The following is a 24344-nucleotide window of genomic DNA, read 5'->3' as shown; positions in this document are numbered from 1 at the left end:
CAGTTAAGACATGCGCGCACAATAACGGGGCAATGGGTCCGGGTAAGGAGCACGCCCCGACAGCAGCACGGCCCGACCCGCGTGGCCTGCGAGGGCCCGTTCATCGCTGCTTGCAGCTTTAATTTATTTATTGTCATTGCATTTGGAAAATGAATTTGCTACAGTAGTATTCCCAAGAGCCTCAGTCTACGGCTCCAGCAGACTCACATGAAATTAGTTCATAACTGCTTATCTGTGTTTTCCATTCCCTTATTTATTTTGAAGGTCACTTTTTTACATACTTGGCTTTACATTCAATCTCCATTTTAGAATTCAGCAAGAATGCAAATGGCTACAGCTGAATTTATTCCATTGCTCCCATGCATTTAGGATTTTGCAGATGCAGTATAATTATGTTGTGGGGCAAAGCCCTTTAGCTCACAGCCAGAGCAGCTGATGTAGTTGTTTGAGCTGTGCGTTCATTTGTTGCCTTAAGGAAAAGTAGCTCTCATAAAATGTGGAAAACAGAATTAATACTCCATTTGTCTATTAAAGGAATAGTTCACTCTAGAATGAAATTCAGTCATTATCGACTCACCCTCATGCTGATGAGAAGTCCGGTGTAGTTTCTTATTCCTTAAAGTGCAGCTGGAGACCCACGGGGGTACCCTCCTGCAGCAAAAATCCATATAACAAGCATTAATGGCGTCCGAAACGAAAAGGTCCATAAAACTACACAAAAACTTTGTAATATTCCTCCATACTGCTCGTCCGCTGCAATCCAAGTGTCCTGAAGTGGCGACATCCAGAGTTTACTCGAAACGACGTCATTTAGTACATTTTTCTAGCCTAAACAGTCACTATGCTATATCTGCCTGGAGGCACGCTCCGCGTTCACGCGAGTCTCCCTCACAGCATTTGCACTACGGAAGCCGCGCCAGACAAGATAAACGAGACTTGCAATAGATACACACCGTTATTAACATCCTGCTCATGCAAGTCACACACGAGCTGTGTTTTTGGTACAAAAACTATCCCCAATTTTCCTAAAACCAGTTGAGTAGAAAACCACCTGGCAGCAGTGACTCTGACGTTGTTATCCCGAGATCAGGGTTTGGTTTGTTACTGGGCCTTGATGAACAGCAGCCATTGTTACAAAATACTGACAGTTAAATTGTTGACAAATAGTCTAAATAGTTCTAATTAGTCTGGTTGTGCTCTGAAATGTTAAACAAATTCCAAATGTACTGAGTCATTAAAAGAATGCTGAAATTTTAGCCAGTCGATGAACACTACTTTACACAGCCAGTCAAAGTTTGGCGTGGTTTCTCTTCTGAAGCGATATGATTAGTTATATTAATGAATAACATCCACTAGGTAAGTTACAATCACTATCCCCAGTTCCTTCTACAGTCATTAAATGCCATTTAAAAGTGTTTGCATGTTTCAGTAGACTCCGTGATGATGAAACAGAATTTGATGTGTACATTTTTTCAAAGGGTGAACATCAAAAAATCTTTGTCGTAAACTGTCATTGTTGGAACATATGGTGCTCACAAAGACATACATTCATGAGAACAAACACACATGCAAACTAAAAGAAAACACACTGAAATCTATAATGTTTCGACTACTCTGCTTTCACAATAATACAGTCAGAGGCGGGCCGTGCTATTAGGCAAACCAGGCATTTGCCCCATACAAGGGCCTTCGGGCCCCAAAAATGCCCTCTTTATATTTTGTCCCCATATTTATTGTTTTTATAAAAATCTCTTCACAATAGTAGCATCACAATGTCTAATTTGATCAATTACTCATGTTTTGACGGTCTTTCTGCCAACCGTGCACCCCCCTTCAGGCTGCACTACATGGACTATTCCATGTTATGCAACACGCTCAGCACACTGCACATATGCAGAAATGATTACGGCGTAAAATCCAACACAGTAAATAGCGGTAAGAGAGAGAGAAGAGATAAATAGAGAGAATCAGAAAAACACAGAAAAAGAAGAAGAGGGACCAAAGGCAGGAGTTTATTTCAAAGCTGCCAAAGCTATCGAGCTTTTTTACAGGAACCGCGGTGGCAGCGCCACATTCAGCTAAATATTACATTACTGTAAATAATGGTCATTTCTTTGTGTAGTGCAAGCTAAGGAAAATATTTGCTTCTGGTGAGCTGGTAAATGTCTTGAAGAAGGTGTATTTGGATTGCTCAAGCATAGCTTTACCAGTATATAGCTCTATACCACCAAATAAATCAGTCTGCAAGGTATAAACTGCAAGTAACGAGACAGTCCTTGTGTCTTTCAATCTTTTTTCTTTTTTTAAATAAATCTTTATTTAACCCTGGAATAACAAATGTCAAGTCTTTACTAATATTGTATAACCAAGGTCATATGAATCTTTGTTAAGAGTTGAAGAGTCAAGATTATCTTGTCAGTGAGAACATGCATTAGTCAGGGGCTGAAGAAGATCAGGAAAACTAAAGTTGAAACAAATTCAAATCTATTTGCACACATCCATGCCTTAGGACAATATGAGAGTTTGCAATATCCATAGAAAAGGATGTTTAATCCAAAATGGATTTCACTGGCCGAGTGTGATGGAAGAAAGGAAGGATAGTGACTTTTGTTCATCCCTTGTATGGAGTATCTCATTATGCGATATAAGGTACATTAGAGTGGTAGATGCAGGGGCCCCCAAATGACTGTTCGCCTGGAGCCCCCAAATGGCTAAGTTCGCCACTGAATACAATCAACTGTACTGTACTTTCTTCACTGTCTTTAACAGTTGACTCTCCAAGGCCTGTACACTGTGCATACTTTAGAACAATGATATGCTTCTGGTCCTTGGATATCTTCAGTTCTTTTATCTTTCTTAAAATGACTTACATTTTTCCTTTTCCATTTTGCACACAATATATTGGCATATCTGCATACTTACTCATTTAATTATGATAGCAGAAAATTACAGCATTGTGATGGACATCAACCTGCCAGCTACAAGCCATCAACAATAACAAATCCAAATGCAAATGTAGGAGTGTGATTTTAGACTTTGATTGGCCACACAATTATTTTGAGAAGCTGCATTTTGTTGATGATGGCTTTTGCAGGCTTTTCAGGGTTATAGATGAATGTACTGCAAATAAGAGACTGCAAGAAGTGTTCACCATAATCTGATACAGCAGCAACACATACAAGTTAATAAATCCATCATGTAGTTGCATTCAGTGACTTCCCTGTAGCTGAGACTATAGGCGTTATGCCGAACGAAGTTCCAGGTTCTGCAAAACAGGTTTCTCCACTTCTGGTCGACGTCACGTCCATTCATTGTAGCAGCGGAAGTTAGCTGTGTTGGTTTTTTAAGTTTTATTTTGGCACAAACATGTCATTTTACACGCGATCGTTGCAAGAGCTCCCAAGGTTGAGCATTTCAGATGTTCACAGGATCTGCGAGACCTCCAGAACCCCCAGCAGCAGGCGCGACAAAGGATTTAAACTGTACGCCTCGTCATTTATCACCAACTATGAGGGTAAGTTGCTAGCTTAGCTAATATACGGCTGGTGGCCTGACACGAAAATATGTCTCTCTCCTTTTGTGTAGTTTTGATTTAAGAGAATATTTTAGTAAGTCACTATAAAGCAAACAAATGTTAAAAAATGTTAACTAATCCTAGCTGACAGACGTTTTTCTTTCCGTACATTTCCATTTGATGTGACTATAACTTACTAGTTACCTCAACAAGTTAGCTTAAGTCAGCTGTCAAAGACTTATTTTGAATAGCATTGTTTTTTTATTATTTGTTTTGACTTTTAATGCCTATGTTGTCATTCACTTTTCACCAGTATCAAACAAAGACAGGCTAACTGGTGCTGTTAGCGTTAGGGCAGCCTGTCACAGATCCATGAGGAAGAGTGAGAAGCCACATTCCCTGACAGTAATGAGAGGGGTGGTTTGGGTGTTCTGTTCTATGTGTTCAAGTTACTGTTTGTTCCAGTTCAGGGACATTATCTATCAAGCCTGCCAGAGTATGAGCAAAAGTAATGCAGTCAGTAATTATGACCAGGTCCTTGACATCACCTTGATCAGAAAAGCGAGAGCTGTATTCTGAGAGGCTTGGTAAATGCATGCACAGTTGTGCCAGTTTCACTGTTGTTTGTCTATTGTCAGAGGAAAGGAAAATGCAAAGTAAGATGTCTTGCCCATTTGTCCTTTTCAAAATTTAGGGAGATATAATATCAGGGATATAATATCAATTTATAATATCAACCCGAGATTTCACAGTGTTTGTAAATTGTAACTTCAAGGTCAGAATTAAGTAAGAGCCTACTTATTTTTCTGAAGACAAGACTGATAAAAGCAGCAAGACTTTCTTCTGTGTTGTTAAAAGAAGAGGATATTAAGGTCATTGGGTGTAGTTAATTCTAAGTTTATTGTAGAATGTTTCCACCAGGAAATTATTCAACACCTGGCCTCCCCAGATAATCCCTCTGTTATGCTATATTGTAGTGTTACTTTTTCATAGATGAACTTCACCCAGTGTCCTAACTAGACTTAAAATGGTGGTATCTGTTTGGACCACCAATAAAGTTGGATACCAAGATCAGTGTGTATGCTTCTCTTCGTCTGCTTTGTACAGGTAGTGCTTCAGGTAGTGCTTTGACCAGTGCTGGAAATGGTGGCAAACCACTGCTCATGCGTTGCTGGCACTGCTCTGTGTAATCACACAGTTGCCCTGCTGTTTTAAACAGCGCATTATTCAGAGCTCAAAATGCAGGTTGTGCCCCCTGTCCACAGCTGCACTGAGGCAGAACAGCAGTGGCACAAGCCTAGAACAGCAGTAAGGGTTAAGATCAGTGTAATATTCTTGCTATGTGAGATATTTAAGTGTCGACAATGGGACAACAGTCAGTCACGTTCAACTTGTAGTAGGTTTTATTATTACTACTCATTGTAGTCCTAGTGATCTTGGTACAAGTGATAAGATGGAGTTATGAACTCTAAAAAGAATCAGGAATATTAGAAAGAGTGATTATTTATTCTAGATAATTTGTTTAATGTTTCCTTCATATTTCAATTTTCTTGTCTTTTCTCTTATTGTTGAGATGTTTTTTTTATGTTTGTGTGTCTTTTGATTTCTTTTGATTTCTTCTTTTTGTGTGTCTTTTGTAAGGGACTGAAACCAGGGCCAATAGAAAAAGTGGTCATAACAAGACAAAAGCAAAACAGACGGACAGAAGGAGGGATCAGGTGAGTAACTTAGCGATATGTCATTTTTATATAGTCACTAATATGGTTTTACCGGGTTTTGAACAAAAACATAACCCTGTGTAAGACATACATACTTAGACAATGAAGACAATGAAATTGGCAGTGAAAACAAACATGCTCAGTTTAAAGTTGCCTTTTGCCAGGTCGCCATTGTAAATAAGAATTTGATCTTAATGGCTTTACCTGGTTAAATAAAGGTTAGATAACATTTTTTAAAAAGTAGCCAGTAATTCCAGCGAGCACAGTGTTTTCTATCGCATTTATGCATTCCTACGTGACTGGATGCCTAACAGTATTATTGTCTTTAACAGGAGCACACTCTACAAGGGTGTGGTAGGTGACCTGCTGGAGATGTCTCTGCTCAACATTGGTGATACTTACCAAGATTTCAATGTCATGGAAAAACCTCTGGCAGCAACAATGGGCATCACAGTGGAGAAAACCTTGGCTGAAACAGCGTTTGGGCTGGCACAGAAAGGGAGTGTGCTGTCATACCAGCAACCTGTGGTACCCTCCAAAATAATCACCATTCACAAGGCTGCGCCACCTTATCCAGCAATGCCATGGGAGGACTACAGACTCTCTCCAAGACAGTGTGTTCATGTGTGTAATGAGAAGGAGGACCTGCACATCAAGAGTATTATGGTCACACAAGAAATGGCCCTCAAAATTGAGGCAGCCACAAGAGATCAGGCAGCCAGCCAGGAGTGGCATCTCCTTCGCAGACCGAGGATCACCTCCTCACGTTTTCAGGAGGTCTGCTTTGTGAGGGGAGTGAGCTCCGCGGAGTCTCTGGCAGAGAGAATCCTTAAAGGAACGAGACAGACAGCAGAGATGAGGAGAGGTGTGTTAAATAACCCTAACCCTTCTGTTCAGTTTTACAATTAAACACAGTTACAGTTAACACTTTTAACTTATGTTAGAGCAGTAGTAGTGTCTTAACTGGAAAATAGGTATTGATTATGCGTTTCATGAAGCCTCATTAAAATGTTCTCCGAATAGGTGCAGACATGGAATTCGAAGCAATCAGGGAGTACTGCCGGATGAAGAACGTCAACTACACACCCTGCGGCCTCGTCATCCACCCTGATGCCCCTTGGCTTGGAGCCTCACCAGATGAACTGTTTTTTGACCCATCGGCCCAACCACCATTTGGACTGGTAGAGGTTAAGTGTCCAAACATTAAGAACTACGTGGATTGCAAGTAATTGCAAATGAAATATGGCTCTTTGTCTTTGCGGAAAAGCCATGCGTACTATTGGCAGGTACAGGGTCAACTGTTGATCACTGGCCTGGAATGGTGTGACTTCATGGTTTTTGCACAGGAGGATATGCTGGTGCAGCGCATCCATGTTGATGAGAATATGACAGCAGTCATTAGAGAGAAGGTGGACCAGTACTACTTCCATGTGTACATGCAGAAGTACCTGTTGCAAAATTAGTTGTTACATCTGACATGTCTGCTCCTAATAATTGTAAATAAAAAGTCTCTTAAAGGGTATGTTAACTGTGTTCATGTTCATGTTTTACAGTGTGCCATAGGATTGTATTTGTTGTTAATGCACTGTCATTGTCTTTGAATGCTTTTATGCTCTTACCCTTCTTTATGTTTTTATCCTCATTTTATAAATTTTGGGCCGGATCTACTAAGATCCCAAATTGCTTGTACTAATCTGCGTGCGCAATCTAGAAATTTGCGTGTGGGGTTGAACCGCGGTTTGCGGGCGATTTACTAAGAGTGATTGCGTAAATGACAACAGGCGCAAACGTGTTGGAGACATGCCTATTTACAGTCCTGCTCACCATTATTGGCACCCATGAAGTTTAAGTACATAATGTGGAATATTTTCTGAAAAAAATGAATCAAGTGAAACATTTTTTTTCTATAGAGAACTCGTGTTTGATACAAAAGAGCAAATGATAAACAACAATATAAAACAATTAACAATGGGAGGAAAAAATAGAAAAACTTAAAGCTTGCTGTGTCACTGGTATTGGCACCCTTTGCTGTAAATCAGTATGGAAACACATTGTGACTCACCTGTGGTAAATCACAAATGAGAATCATCTGTGATAAATTGTCTGTGCCCATGTGACATGAATTAGCCAATGAATGATGACTTCCCTGTTTTAAAAAGCCATCTGTTATCCCCTGTTCCTTTGTCACAATGGTGAAGACAAAGGAGCTGTCTGAGGACATCAGAAGTGCGATAATTGGCAAACACAAGACCTCCAAAGGGTATAAGGCCATCTCCAAAGACCTTGGTGTCCCTGTTTCAACAGTGCGTAATGTTATTAAGAAGTTTGCCAAGCATGGAACTGTCAAGAACCTCCCTGGGCGTGGGGGGAAGAGAAAAATTGATGAGAGAAGTCTTCGAAAGTTGGTGCGAATGGTGGAAAAAACACCACGTCAAACATCCAAAGACCTGAAGGCCAACCTGGAACAGTCTGGAGTCATGGTTTCAACAAGTACCATACGCCGCACACTAAACCAAACAGGGCTTCATGCGCGAAGGCCAAGGAAGACATCACTGCTGAGGAAAAGACATAAAAAGGAACAACTAATCTTTGCCAAAGAATACCTGGACAAACCACAATCCTTCTGGGAAAATGTTCTGTGGACAGATGAAACAAAAATAGAGCTTTTTGGCAATGCACACCAACAGTTTTTTTATAGACGACGCAATGAAGCCTACAAGGAAAAGAACACCCTACCAACAGTTAAGCATGGTGGAGGATCCATAATGCTGTGGGGCTGCTTTGCTGCATCTGGTACTGGAGGCCTTGACCGTATCACAGGAATCATGAAATCAGAGAATTATCAAGAGATTTTAGAGCGAAATGTCCTACCCAGTGTAAGAAAACTTGGTTTGAGTCGAAGATCATGGGTCCTCCAGCAAGACAAAGACCCAAAGCACACATCCAAAAGCACGCAGGAATGGTTGAAAAGGAAAAAATGGACTGTTTTAAAATGGCCAGCCATGAGTCCTGATCTCAATCCGATTGAAAATCTTTGGTATGAGCTGAAATCTGCCATTGGGGAAAAGAAACCTGCAAACGTTCAAGAGCTTGAACAATTTGCAAAGACAGAGTGGGAGAAAATACCAGCTGAGAAGTGCAAGAAGCTTATAGAAGCGTATAAGAAACGTTTGGAGGCTGTCATCACTGCCAAAGGGTGTGCAACCAGATATTAAAGAGGGGTGCCATTATTGCTGCACACGCTGTTTTTTCTGTTTCTTCTTTGAAATTACAATATGTAAGTTGAAAAAACAATTTTCTTTGTTAAATTACTTTGGACCTCCAATTAAAAGATCCTGATGATATAAATTTGGTACATTTCCATTTATTTCTGACGATACTGTAGAGGTTATGCAAAAAATGAAGGGGTGCCAATAATGGTGAGCAGGACTGTAAATGAGGGTTTAGCATGTTTCTTGGTTTTCAGCATGGCGAGTTTGAGAGAGCGAAAGCGCAAAGTGAAATTCAACCCTTTGGAATTAGAAGTGTTGGTAGAGGAAGCGAATAAACATTTCAATGAGCTGCAGCAAAGGAATCTGACGGTCGCGCCATGTGGGAGAAAATCAGTGAAAAAGTCAATGCTGTTGGAAAAAACAGGCGAACAGTGGATGAAGTGAAAAGGAGATACCAAGACATCAGAAGATTGATTCCATTGTTTCGGCGTCTCCTTCTTGCAACAATAACCGCAGCCATGTGTGCGCAATTACGCATACAAACCGTTTGCACCTCCCTTTGAGACGTGTTAAATATTGAAGCAGTTTCTATTGGCAAAATTGCTTTAAGGTTTGATAAATCACTTTGCGTGTGCTAAATTAATATATTTACATTTTCTCCACCCAGAACACGCACAATTGCGTGTAAACGCCCCATATTGCATATTCATTGCTGCAAACGTACTAACTGGATGCAGACACACTATTTTGCACCTTTGACAGACGCAACCCTTTTTGCGCATTGTTAGTAAATCAGTTTGTACATTTTTTTGTACGTTTTAATACACGCAAACCTTTAGTAGATCCGGCCCTTTATCTTATTTTACTCACTCTCTCACTCTCTCTCTCAGTTTTTAGCCTTTATACCTTTTTACCTTATTTTACTGTTTTAGTCCTGTTTTAGTTGGCGGTGCTGTCCCGTGGACGGCTGCGCACATGTGTGTGAGTGTGTATGTATTTGTGTATCTCTGTGTGCATATATGTGGGGGTGGGAGGGTCGGGTTTTCTTGATTTTCTTTGTTGTTTTTACCCTCTGTGAGGCACTTTGTGCTACTCATTGTGTGAAAAGTGCCACACAAATTAAGATTGATTTGATTTGATTTGATTTGAATGAGCTGTAAAAAAAACTTGGCATTAAAAAACACTTTTGGCTTATCCATCAAAACATTTATCTATTCTATTGTCTATTCTATTCACTGGACATTTACAGTGCAAAGCCGGAGGAACAAAATGCATATAATGTAAACCATGCAAATGTTTGTAACAAATGAACAAATGCAGCACAGTAAGAAAATTAGTCAGGACAGAACAATATGCAAAACATTAAAGGGAAAATCAGAGGCAGTTCATTTTGATATTCGACAGAATTTGCAGCTCCTGCAATTTGGTTATAGCACTTATGAATATTAGGATTTTGATAATAATGTGTTTAATTGTTCAGCCCGACATACATAGCCATAAACTTCAGTTAAATGAGAACATACACTGAAACCTTGGCACTCAAAGTGACAACAGGAGTTTTAACAGCTGCAGTAAAAAATCTAAGTGGAAAACTGACAAATGACATTTGCAGTAATTTGTATCAACATTGTGCAACAGCTGAGAGACAAAAACCAGGCAACAACAATCTGCTCCTCCAGTGGTCACATGTAAACTCAGGAGTCCTGGAGACCATCACACCATCTCAATAACAGCTGCCACCTCTTTGAACTGTTTGTAAAATTTCTGAAACTGTGGAACGGTTATCTCAAAAGACCTCAAACACATCTGTCAAAAGGGCTCAACAATCTTCAGCTGCAGAGTCACATATAGGGAGTCTAGAGATCAACATGTGTCAGAGCTCAGGTCCATGCCGAGCTTCTACTGGATGTCCATTACATGGCCAATGGTGAACGTGGACTGATGCACCATGTTCACTCCACAGCTAGTGTAGCACTTGAAGAGAAACTCTTATTAACACTGCACTAGATCTTTGGCCCAAGCCTTTACCAGTGGCTTGTTCTGATAATTTGCCAAGAGGCAGGCTACTGCAAAAAGCTGGTTAATGCTGCCAGAAATTGTTGAAAACTGTTTCAAACAGCTTATTCTCTTTGATTCTTCTGATTGCTCTCTCCACATGTACCCTTAACCTGGCTATTTCCTGGGTTTCCATCACTTCATCATGGGACAGCTGTGATTTTTTGCTCAGGAAAGGTGGCCTATAAACTTTGCAGGGCACAATGTCATCAATCCTTAAAAACCCTTGTCCACCATCACTGCCATGTCCTTGTCCAGAAGAGGGATCATGCCAGACTGCCTAAACAGCTCTTTGTCACTGACTGAACCGGAGTACAGGGATGACACAAATGTGACCGCACCATGTGGTGACACACCTATTAAACCTTTCAGGGTAGTGTGTGATTTGTACTGCGAGAAGAGTTCACTTTGCAACATCAAAGGTGAAGGTGTCTGGCATCTCAATTCAGTGCAGTCAATTATGACTTGTGTGTCACTGTACTTCCCAAACACATTGGGCATCATTGCTTTAACAGTGTCAGGGGACATCCATATGCCCACAGCACCCAGCAGAGTGTACAGGAAATTTGCCCATGTTTTCAAGATTCTGCTCACTGTTGACTGATGTGTGTTGAAGCGATCACCTAGATCCATGGAAATGGAATCAGTTAGTAAACAAGAGTTGATGAAGGCCGCTTCTGGTGGGCAGACTGGGCCATATGCAGGAACGGCAGGAAAAGCAGACCAGCTTAATGGGAGTACTGGTTGGCAGACTGGTTCATGAGCAGGGATTGCAGGCCGGTTTAACAGCAGGGGAAAAGAGGTGATGCAGGCGGCGGTTGGTGCAGAGGGATGGAGCTCTAGAGAGATCTATGGAAACATAGGGAGAGCGCGAGACACCAAGGCCAAACTACAAAGTCTCTGCAGCAAAATGCTGTGACCGATGGTATCAAATGCAGCACTGAGATCGAGAAGTACAAGTACAGAGACAAGACCTCTCTCTGAAGCTATAAGAAGATCGTTAGAGACTTTGACCAGTGCTGTTTCAGTGCTATGGTGTTCCCTAAATCCAGATTGGAAAGCTTCAAAAAGCCTGTTACTGTGCAGATGTTCATGTAGCTGCTCTAGGACAACTTTCTCAAGGATTTTAGAGATGTAGGGAAGGTTGGATGTAGGTCTATAGTTAACTATCACATCTGGATCAAGAGAAGGTTTTTTAACCCTCTGGTACCCTTGGGGACATTTTCGTCCAGTAGGGGGCATTTTTCACTTATAATTTGGCCATAACTTTCACTGTGTCACATGAAATGGATATTTCAAAGAGTAGTAAAAACAAAATTAATTTTGATGCATTACTTTTTGTGAGGTATCAGATTTTAACTTTTTCACCTTAATTTACTCTTCATGGACATTTTTACCCCATTGACTGCCATTATAACCGTATGTTTTGATTGCACAGCCATAATAGGATATAATGTATATTCTGTAATGTTGGTGCTTCCCCTGGTTGAAAGGAGGTAAAATTAGTCATTTTTACTGTCGATCATCAGATTACGCCATTTACCTATCCAGGCCCATGCAAAGAAAGCCTATAGTTCTGGGCTTGTATATGGAGTTTGTCAGCATAGTTTTTTGTGTGTGTGTGTGTATGTGTGTGTGTGTGTGTGTGTGTGTGTGTGTGTGTGTGTGTGTGTGTGTGTTGCTGATGCACAGTATATCCTGCTATGGCTGTGCGATAAAAACATACGGTTATAATGGCAGTCAATGTGGCAAAAACGTCCACGAAGAGTAAATTAAGGTGAAAAAGTTCAAATCTGATACTACACAAAAACTAATACATCAAAATGAATTTCTTCATATCCAAGACTGTGATAACACGTAAAAAATCTTCAGTATAGCAGGCTGTTTTTAATAACAAAATAACATAATAACAAAATTGATTTATAAATTTAACCTACCGGTCGACGGGGTGGATCAGCCGCCTTCACAGAAGCTGCAGTTGGGCTGGAGGATGGCTGTGTACCAGCACGCACAAGTCTCCTCGTTGCTGGTTCTATTTGAGTCCAGAAAGCAAGCAGGTGACGATAGCTGGCAAACCTGAAACATCAATAGAAATTAGGCCTATTACTTTGTAATTTATCAAAGTATAATCCAGTAGCCTATACGTGACTTCAGTACAATTGATAAAAAGAACAATCCAAAAGTTGTTGTGTTTTGAATTACTCTTGCTTCTTGATTTTATGTTTCTATGTTTGCCTGTTATGTTTACTACTGTGGTCTCTGAGGTTTTTTAATCTCACCTGCACATCATGTTTAATGTATTTGAATTATTTTGCTAGCTTGGTTATAATATTGTGCAAATTAATAATAAATAAATAAATAAATTACATGATTGCTTCTATCTTAATGGGTATTATGCCCCACCCCCTTGCAGTGTATACACAACACTCAGGCTCATAGAAAGAATCTTTATCAGATTTATTGCTGGACACATACCTGGTGTAAAATCGTATGTCGTCATCTGAAGCCTTATATCTCTCTATACCGAATGACTGCTTCAGTGACACCTCCTCCAGTCTCCTTTGCAGCTCGTTTATCTGTTTTTGTTGTGCTTCGATTTTCTCACATGCCACATCCAGCGCTGATGGCTCTGGGCGTGCGTCGTAGTCATGGCACTTGAGCCACGTACTCACATCCATCTCCTCCTCTGCATCATCCTCTGGATGCTGCACCCTCTCCCAAACACTCAGTCTCGCTGGTGGCAGTGTGTAGTCATTCCAATCAAACAACACCGGCACAGCCCCCTCTCTCAGTTGTCGTCGCCCGCCCGGAATGATATCGGTTTCCACGAAATGCCTGCTGCAGACCGTGATGCTCCTCTTTATGACAAGATTCTCTCGTCGGATGTTACGGATCCATAACTTCCTCAGTGCCTCATCCCTCAGAAAATGGTGAAAACTTACAGATGAATTAAATTTACCGGACACTGCACACTGAGGAACAAAACAAAAACTACTATTTGGTTCATCCTGTTTCTGATATTTAATTTGTTTTGACATTTTGACATTTCTCTATCGCTCAACAAAATCACCACTCAATCACTTTCAAATTCGCCGCCAACTCCGCAACCGGATGTTGATCGACCCGTTTTCCGGTTTACTTCCGTGACGTTCGGCATAACGCCTATTGCCTTCAGTAAGAACAAAATGTGTTCCAGAACCATCATTGCAAATGGCCAATCACACTGTTGCAATCTCATAGCTTTGCTAGTTATTTTGGTGTTTGTTAATTTAACATCACAATTGATTATCAAACCATGACCGTCCACATCTGGAGTATGCTGTCATGGCTGAATTTGGCAGAACTTAATAATATAATAACAGTATAACAATATGTTCCATTTAAAACATGTTATTAAACTAGTCTCATTATTTTTACACTAAAATCATGTACTATTTTTCAGTTTTCTGTGTGGTTAGGTTGAGGGAACTAAAATACTTGTTTGGGTTAAAATTGATCCTTTTACAATGTTAACTTTTCCCATGTGTGTATTTAAGTTGCTAAGCTATGACTTTACAGAAGTTGATTGGTCAGTTTCAATTGTGGTCCTGGAGCAACTTTATTTATGATATTCCAGGAACAACACCTACATGGCTATGTCAAAATTCTGATGACTTTTTTTTTATGTTTTGATGATGTAGGTAGATCAATTCTTCACTCAATTATACAGTTTTCATTTAATTTGCCTCCCCTCTGTACTGTACGTTAGTTGACACTAAACCTTTCCAACTGCGTGTCTTCCTGCAGCTCTGAAAACAGTGCTGGAGGTGCCAGCGGGAAGCCGATTTCTCCGTCTCAATGCCAAAGGACCTGATATGATAGGTGAGTCAACAAGTATCTGATTCAGTGCATGTGACACACACTGCATTTGAAAGACAGTATTCACACTCTCACGTCTATTAATGGCTTAATGAGAAAACCATAACCATATAATGGACTAATGTTAGGCTATTATAACCAACAAGATTTTAGTATTATTATAAAACAAAGATATCATTATAAAATTATAGAATTCATTTATGCTACTTCTCAACAGCAGTATAATTTTGTTTAGTTTTTGTTAAATATTAATGTATTTACTTTTCTTTCTTGGTCTAATGGATCAGTGTGTTTGTCTTTATGTGTTTGTGATATACATGTATCTTTTTGGTTTTGTATTCAATTTTACAAAAAGGGCAAGCACAAGAGAGAGACAGCGATTTATAATTGTTTTAGAAGATAGTAGTCATCTCACAGTGGGTAAGTGGTTTTTAGACGGATGCATTCTGTATACAGGTGTGGCATTTTAATATTGGATACATTCAAATGAGAAATATTGGAATGAAATGTCAGTTTTGCTAAAGCACTTTGTACAAAGGGTGGACATGAATTTTTAAAGGTTTGTTTTCACATACGGCTATGCAATTTAAGAGAAATCCTGTGTGTATGCCCTGATTGGTTCAGTGCGTTTGTTCTGAAAGTTGTTAATCAAATTAAATAACTGGACCACTGGAACAATATTATAGGCTATATATTCTATGTAGCTAAGTGGGCAGAGTGTAGCAAGCATTATTTTTTTTCAATTTTGGCAGTCTTTACAATCTGAAACTGACCTGTGATAAAGCTACGCAAACAAAAGCTTTGCCCGAAACCCGACCTGAATACACTCCTGTAGATCCGATCCAAAATGTATTTGAGCTGAACAGGCCTAAATGGAGAAAGCACACCAGTACCGGCAGCAGCATTGCAATCATCACTTTACAAGTAGCTGTGGTGAAAAAAGAGCAGTAGGCCTAATAATAATGCCCTACAAAAAGTCATAGTCACTAATTCTAAAAGTGAATAATATATATGGCTCAAAGACTAACTTAAAGTCCTGTTTTCACTTCCTGTACTAACAATAACATATTCTGTAGAAAATGTGTGATTTCTGACAAAGTGTAGTGTTTAACTTGTGTTCGATGTTACATGGTTGTAATCATGGTTATGTTCATGTATGTATCTGAAAATAAAACAAATAAAATCCCTAAAATCTGGAAACAAAACACTGGCACATCTACAGCTGCCCCCTGAAAGTTGATGAGTCAGTCAGTCAGAGACTGATGTTGTCAGTTAGAGTACATTACAAAGACAGGATAAAACATAGAAGCTTATAAAAATGCTCAGGGATAATATCTCAGTTATATATCAAGGGATCCATAAGTATACTTTTATATAAGCTGCCATATTAGTTAAAAAAAATCCAACTGACACCATGTGATGGTGGTTAGCTGATGAGAGAAGATGAAATTTAGGGGCACCAAATCCTAATCTGGTTGATGGGCCCAAAAATGTGTAGCACCGGCCCTGCTCTGACAGCACTGTCAGCACCCCGACAGGAGAGACGCTCCGGGGTGAGCTGGGATTTTATAACTGAACTATGAGCAGGACGCACACTTTCACTTTCTCTGACTGTGTGGAAATCTGTGTGTAAGCCTCACAGATGACGAAGAAAGGTGTTATACCCCGAGTCTGCGGCTGCAGGTAAAACATACTGATGTTTAATGTGGTCTGAACTGAAAAAAAGATGAATAGTTCAGTCTTTTTATTGAACAGCAAAATCTGATTGTTTTACTCACATCACACGAGGCACCATTATGTAGTGCTTCATGCAACAGTAATAGGGAGTTTTGGGTTAAATTTGGCTATCAATAATAATTAATGATTATCAGGGATAATTATTAATTATGATTAATAATAAGATCCAATTTACATTAGATCACCTTGGGGCACCACCCTTGAAGAAGGGAAAAGATAGCCAATTCACCAAATCAGTCTCAGAAAAGGTACTAAACTGTTTGTAACTCTGATTAATAATTAATTTAATAACTACAACCAATATTACCATAACAGCTAGTAATGGTTGAAGGATTCTGGAGTTCTTGACAGAGTAGAGGTTGGCAACATTCACTCTTGTACAATATTAAATAGGCAGCTTGAAGGTTCAAAGTCCTTTATTTACACAAAGATGAAAACACACTAACTAACATGTACTATATAAAGATGTGTGTGTGTGTGTGTGTGTGTCTGGCAGAACAAAGGAACAATGGTGGTCACTGATATCACATGTGGGTGTGATATGCTCCAGGCTCAAGGAATGTGTGTGTGTGTGTGTGTGTGTGTGTGTGTGTGTGTGTGTGTGTGTGTGTGTGTGTGTGTGTGTGTGTGACGTGATGCCAGGTTATAGAAGATGGTTAGTTGCATGCAAAGACCCTGAGTCTGTGTAAAGCATCATTCGACTAACGTCAAATTAGCCGTCTAGGAAAGCAAACTGACCTGAGATCACAGTAACACTCAAACAATGGACACATAAATTGAACACATATGCATTACATCAACCAGAGTTTAAAGTCCTGTGCTTAGCCGTGCTATGCTATGCTATCTAGGCCCAGTTCAACGTCACCAGTCTTTGAAGAAAAGGTGCTGGTGGTTGCAGGAGAACGTTGGGATTCCAATGTTGAATGCTGTTCTTGCTGTGCAAGGACTGATGAAAGTCGGCAGAGGAGGAAACGGTTCGCTCCTTTCCTTTGCAAGGATAGCAGCTCGGTGCAAACTTGCTTGGTGTTCCTCAGATTGTGAAGTTAGCTGGCAAGCTTTGTGTCGCAGCTGCTGGTGCTAACTGATGAGGAATACTGGCAGGACCTCATGTCGCTGCAGTGAGGAGAAGTTCTTTGGGCCTGCTGCAAATGCAGCTTGCAGCTCTCCGCAGCTGTTAGGCCCAGAAGAAGAGATCTTGAGGGCAGGCAGCCCCGTGGTGGGGAGATGGAGAGGAGCACTTGAGGATAAGAAGTCGAAGGAGTGGAGGGCGTTAGAGTAAGAGAGGCTTGAGGAGAAGAGAGTGAGAACAAGGAAGGCGCTGGAGTTTTGACTATCTGATCAGAGGGGGGTGTGTCACCCTGACCAATAGTAGCTCAAAGCTGAATTTTGCACCTAGGTGTGAACAATGGGGAATTCTGGGACACAGTTCAGTTCGGAGTCCATTTTGAAATCCACAATGAATGACTTCATCTGTGGGTCCCAACATGATTCTATGGATAAAATCCTGAGTCGGGTAAAGCCCTATCACATCATCCTGTTAAACAAATAATTTAAATAGTGGTTGATTTCTATGGTTTCAACACCTGAACAGCAAAGCATCGTCCGTCATCATCGTCACAAGAGAATATAGAATCGATCAGAGCTGATTATTGTTGACAGTGACCCAGTTAGTTTATTCACCAGTACCAAGTTTGTAGCTTTGATTGTTGAAATATGTGTGTCAGGATTTGTCTTATAGCAGCAGAAAGTATCATGTCAAGATGATTCAGGCTATGGACACACTGCGCAGATGGTTGGTAACGGTGACCAACAGATTTGTTGTTGTTGTTCACAATGTAGCATTATCAGCGATAGAATCTGATGCGTTGTCTAGATGCATGGATAGTGAGTTCACTGCCTACTTTTGAATTTTAAGAGACACAGGAAGCGTACCTATCAAATCAAATCAACTCAAATCAACTTTTATTTGTATGGCACTTTTCATACATCAAGTACCACAAAGTGCCTCACAGAGGATAAAAACAACAAAGAAAAACCATGAACAACAAAGAATAACCATGAAAACCCAAACCTCCCACCCCCACAAGTATACACACAGAGATACAAAAATACATACACACTCAGGCACATACGCAGGCATACACACACACACACAAACACACACACACACCAACATACACACACACACACACACATACCCACATGCTCACACTCACATACCTACACTAGCTGTCACTAAGGAGACATAGCTGGGCACCGAGATCTGAGGTGAGGAAGAAGCTACCTTTGGGGGCCGCGCACACTGAGAGGAATTATGGTCCATGACCGCAGGGGGCGCCTGTAAGAATAGGGGTATGAGCATAAAAGGAATTAGAAAGAATTAAACAAGCTCAGTTGAAAGCTTGATTAAAAAGGTGGGTCTTTAGCCTCTTTTTAAAAACATCAACAGTCTCTGCGGCCCTGAGGTTCTCCGGCAGGCTGTTCCACAATCTGGGGCCATAATAACTGAATGCCGCCTCCCCGTGTGTTTTAGTTCTTACTTGTGGTATGGTTAAGAGGCCGGCGCCGGAGGACCTCAGGGTCTGCGAGGGTTGATAGAGTAAAAGTAGTTCAGATAAATAAGAAGGCCCGAGACCGTTAAGACATTTAAAAACTAATAAAAGAACCTTAAAATCGATCCTGAAGCGCACGGGGAGCCAAGGCAGCGATTTTAAAACTGGTGTAATGTGCTCCCGCCCTCTGGTCCTCGTCAGCACGCGTGCGGCTGAGTTTTGTAGTAATTGTAGATTATACATGTTCTTTTGGGGAAGACCAGAGAGCAGGGCATTACAATAATGTAAACGACAAGAGATAAAAGCATGCATCAGCACCTCCGTGCTGGCCTGGGAGAGAAACGGGTGGACTCTGGCTATATTCTTAAGATGGTAAAAACCTATCTTTGTTATGTTTTTGATGTGTGGAATAAAAGTGAGCTCAGAGTCAAAAATCACGCCCAGATTTTTTACAGATTGTGATGGTTTAAAATCCTGTAACTTTGGTAAAAGTTTCTCTCTCTGGCCTTCAGGACCAATGACTAAAACCTCTGTTTTTTCCTGGTTGAGCTGCAGGAAGTTTGCTGTCATCCATGACTTAATATCTAAAATGCAGTTGAAAAGGGCATCAATTGGCCCTATGTCATCAGGAGACACGGCGATGTACAGTTGCGTATCGTCAGCGTAACTATGAAAGCTGTGGCTCTTACCTCACTCGTGATGAAGGCTATGGAGAGGGTCATCAAGAACCACATCATCAAGGTCACTGACCCACTGATGGACCCTCTCCAGTTCGCTTATTGTGCAGGCAGAGGGGTTGATGATGCTAAAATATACATCATGGACACTATATATAAGCATCTAGAACACCCCAACACAATAGCCAGACTCCTGTTTGCAGACTTCTCCTCTGCATTCAACACCCTACAGCCACACATCCTGGCAAAGAAACTCTCCACCCGCTTCCACCTGGATGACCAGCTGATCCTGTGGATTACAAACTTCCTGACCAACAGGTCACAGAGAGTGCTGGTCAATAACACCTTCTCTGACCTCTCCTTCACCTCTACTGGCTCCCCTCAGGGCTGCGTCCTCTCTCCTCTGCTCTTCATCCTCTACACCGATGACTGCAGGTCCACCCATCCAGACTGTCATCTGGTCAAGTATGCGGATGACACAGTTCTCCTGTCCCTGGTCTCAGGCCCCTCACATCACCACAGCTCAGCGCTTCATGAGTTTGTGGTGTGGTGTGATAACTCCTGCCTGGAGTTAAATGTGGAGAAGACCAAAGAGATGGTGGTGACCTTTTCCAGCAAGCAGAGGGAACTGGCCGCAGCAGCTGTCAGCACAGTCCATGGGAAGACTGTAGAGGTGGTGGACGAGTACGAATACCTGGGCACAATCTTCGACTGCATGTTGAAATTTGCCTCCAACACAGAGGAGATTCTCAGGAGATGCCAGCAGCGGCAGTATCTCCTGAGGAAACTCAACACTTTTGGGGTCAACACATCCTCCGGACATTTTATTACTCATTCATTGAGAGTGTAATCACATTCTCAATAACCTGCTGGTTTCACTCCACCAGCCTGCAAAACAGGACCCGCCTGCGGAGCACTGTCAAAGTCTGCTCTAAAATCATCGGACTTCCGGTCAGAACACTCTCAACCGTGTGTGAGCAGCAAACACTGAGGACAGCGCTCAGGATCCTACAGCACCCCTCACACGCTCTGTTCCCGGTGTTTGAGTGGCTCCCCTCAGGACGCCGGCTCCGCTGCCTGGGCTGCAGGACACAGAGCAGGAGAACAAGCTTTGTTTCCAGAGCTGTTCAACTCCTCAACTCCCAACCATCCCTGCCCCACTGCCTCCCTGCTCTGGACCCTGGACCCCCCCATCCCCCCATCCCCCCTTCCCCATCCTGCTAACGGACAATAATGTACACACATCCCCACTTTATCTTTACATATTTATAGTATTTATACGGACATTCAATCTACCTCAGTACCAACTTGCACCTTATGTAGATACTGCTTATATTCCTTATTCTATTTATACCCAGTCCAGTAGTACCAAGACTGTGAGTTTATGATTATCTAAATTGCTCCTGATGTCATTTAAAATCTTTAAAAGGGTTGTCTCTGTACTGTAGTTCATCCTCAAACCAGACTGATGGCTCTCTAAAATATGTTTTGAGTTTAAGAAATCATTTACTTGATTAAAAACAAGTTTTTCTAAAATTTTACTTAAAAATGGTAAGTTGGATACAGGCCGATAATTATTTAAAACATTGGGGTCTAAATTGCTCTTCTTCAGAAGGGGCTTCACCACCGCCGTTTTAAAGGAGGTGGGGAAGACACCCATCTGAAGAGAGCAGTTCACCATATATAACAGCTGTTCCTCAAAGAATCCATGGAGTGTTTTAAAAAACGGTGTGGGAATTGGATCTAAAAGGCAGGTTGTGGGCTTTACTTGGGAGAAAACTCTACCAAGTGTCCTCGCATCAACCAGGGCAAAACTTTCCACAGGTGAAATCAATGATCCAGGTGTGTTGACACTTAAAAACTGTTGGGATAAAAGACTGGATCTGATGTCATTGATTTTTCTTCTGAAGTGGTCTGCAAAGTCCTCACAAAGGGAGTTGTCTGGTGTCTTGGAGGATCTTTTAAAATTTTTGTTTGTTAAAAGATCGATTGTGGAGAATAAGAATTTGGGGTTATTTTTGTGATCATGGTTTAGTTTTTGGAAGTGGGAGATTCTTGCCTGTTTGACTGTGTTATTGTAAGTTTTGAGGTGTTCACGTAATATTTCATAATGAACTGTTAACTTTGATTTCCTCCATCTCCTTTCAGCACTCCTGCATTCCCTTTTGAGTTTTTTAATTTCCTCAGTTCTCCACGGGGGTGTAGGTCTTGTTTTAATTGTTTTGATTAAAAGTGGAGCCACTGAGTCCAGTGTTGACTTTATTTTATTGTTAAAGCTGTCAATGATAAAATCACAGGGTGCAGGTAAAATTTCGGCAGGAGTGCTCTGTAAAATCTGGATAAAATTTGCAGCCACTTCAGAAGTTAGGTAGCGTTTCCTCACTGTTCTCACAGGGGCCTCCCGCTGATTAAAACTGGTGATTGTAAAAAACACACAAAAGTGGTCAGATACAGCCAGGTCCACAACAGACGGCGCACCAATGGACAGGCCATAGGATATAACCAGGTCCAAGGTGTGCCCCCTGCTGTGGGTCGGCTGCGTGACATGTTGCTTAAAATCAAGGCAGTGTAAAAGGTTTAAAAATTCTCAGGACATTGAATCTGAAGAGATGTCCACATGTAGATTAAAATCACCGGTTATTAAAATTATGTTAAAAGTGGTATGAATAATTGATAAAAGTTCTGAAAACTCACTAATAAAAGAAGTGGAGTACTGGGGTGGTCGGTAGACTGTCATACAGAGGATAGGTGGGCTGCTAAAAACGAAGGCATGATACTCCAATGATGAGTAGCTATTAAAAAAAGACTTAGTTGGAGTGCATGGTGTTCTTTGTAATTGAAGCAGTACCCCCCCCCCCCCCCCCCCCCCCCCCCCTCTTTTGCACCCCCTAGTTGAAAATAAAAAGTTGAAATTTGGTGGGGAAGCCTCAGTGAGAACAACAGGTGCATCAGTGCCAAGCCATGTCTCTGTAAGGAGAATGCTGTCCAGGTTATTATCTAAAATTATATCATTTATGATAAAAGATTTGTTTAAAAGAGAGCGCATGTTCAGCACAGCCATTTTAACGTCTACACTGAACGTGCGCTCATCACGTTCATCACATAAACATTAATGCCTGTGAATTCATTTTTTACAAGTAATAAGTAATTGTCATTCAATAACACAAATTTTTAATTAAAGGATATTGATTTCTTAGAATATTTTCTCCTGTGATGATAATGGACCACCATATGTTTACAGGTCCTGCTTCAGGAGAGACTGTATTTTATGCTCCTGGGCCAAAGTTGTTGTGAACTTCAGGATGAACCCCCCTCACTTTACTCAGCAGTTGGCAAGCAAAATACAGGAACATAGCTTGGTTCTTAAGTAGCAGGAGAATTTATTTACTGACTCACAGTGTACATCCACTGCTGCATTTACAGTTATACTGCTAATGTGCTTCGATTGCTAGCACCTGCATGCTCTGAGCAAAGCCACACTGTTTCTCTCTCTCTGTCCACAGCACCCAGGCACTATGCATGCACTCCACATACTCTGCTACCCACGTAACATGTGCACAGTGTATGGTCATATCCATTCATATAGGTTATTAGAAATATTGGCATACAGAGATAGATAGATCCATAGATGCTTGGCATAACAACAAGAGCCTACATGACCCAAGTAGACTGGGGCTAGATCCAACTGCAATCCCGGCTAGGGTCTTGGTTCCTCTGAACCAAATGGTACTATGCAGACCACTCGTTGGTGGTTCAATCCCTAACTACTCTGTGTCAGAAGTGTCAGAATTTCTTCGAGAAAGACGTTGGTATAGGGACTTGCATTTCTATAGTGCCCTCATCAGGAGCAATATGGGGTTCAGTATGTTGCTCAGGGATACTTCGGCGTGCAGCCAGGGGACCCAGGGAATCGAACCTGAGCCACAGTTGCCCCTAAATAGTTTGTCATGCAGTGTATGAGTATGAGAGAAAATCCGTCACCCTGAACAACAATGTTAGCCATGTTGAGCCATGCTGTTCATTTGAACTGATCATAATAGTATTATGTTAGTGTAACAGAGGTACTGGTTTACTGAAACCCAAACTTGTGTCCTAAGTGATTATGAATGAATGAACCCTTAGGTGCTGGCTCTATGACTGTAGACTGCACTCTCTACAGGTTGTATGATAATGATTATGCAATGATAATAAACAAACCATAGGGCATAAATTACACAACTTACACAATGCAAGAGTAATCATGTATATATGAAGTAGTAATCAACATTGCCAATATAAGAGAAAAAAGAGAAGCAATGTAACACTTACACAAGAATAATCACAGCAAAGATAAGAAATTAGGAAAATACATTCTAGTACTATATACCTCTATAACCATAAGGGAGCGTTCACAAAGAGCATTCCCTCAGTTTATGAAGGCTCACATCTATCTAGCTAAATAAATGTGTGACCGTCCCTTAATGGATGCGTCAACTCGCTCAACACGCTGCCATACCATAAGGAGAAATAACACAGTCGGCACAGCGATGCAGCACTAATACATATAATTACAAGTATCAGAGCTTATTGGCATTACAGGGACAGCCATGAAAGAGCATTAACAACAGTTATCTGGTGTAATATATCCGTCAAACTATCACAGGCACTCGGGCCTTGTCACATGAAACGATATTGTATGCAGTGCAGTCTCCCTGGATAAATAACAGAATAAAACAAATACTCACATCTTCATGGATGCACGGAAAGGAGTAAACCAGATGAACAGACAATTATTAGTTAGAGTAATAATATAAAGTCCAGAATAACGCAGTGATTTGTGATGAGTTTTCTCCCTCATCTTGGACCCATAATTTCTTTTTCACTGAAACATGGGTTGATTGTGATTGACAGGTGAACAGAACTTCTGATTAGTGCAGGGGGTTGACAGGTTCTGGCACTGTCTGTTCACGTGAAGAGCATGTGATGAGTGGATGGCCTTCTGAACAATTCAGATGTCTCATCTTGTTTCACTGTTCATGTCA

General features: G+C 41.1%; 1 protein-coding gene and 1 pseudogene across 1 annotated transcript in view; one reads left to right on the top strand and one right to left on the bottom strand.

Annotated features, from left to right (window-relative positions):
- The window catches only part of LOC140995090 (ADAMTS-like protein 3), a 332910-nt gene that overhangs the window by 278299 nt on the left and 30267 nt on the right, over positions 1 to 24344 (top strand). The window contains exon 6 of the mRNA XM_073465011.1: positions 14286 to 14360. Within this exon, the coding sequence (XP_073321112.1) occupies positions 14286 to 14360 (75 nt within the window). The remainder of the gene's footprint in view (positions 1 to 14285; positions 14361 to 24344) is intronic.
- LOC140995094 (COMM domain-containing protein 6 pseudogene) lies at positions 10158 to 10334 on the bottom strand (annotated as a pseudogene).

Source organism: Pagrus major, chromosome 4, assembly GCF_040436345.1.
Source record: "Pagrus major chromosome 4, Pma_NU_1.0".
Taxonomy (NCBI): Eukaryota; Metazoa; Chordata; class Actinopteri; order Spariformes; family Sparidae; genus Pagrus; species Pagrus major.
Note: the sequence above shows the minus strand (reverse complement) of the source record. Positions and strands in the feature narration are given on the sequence as shown.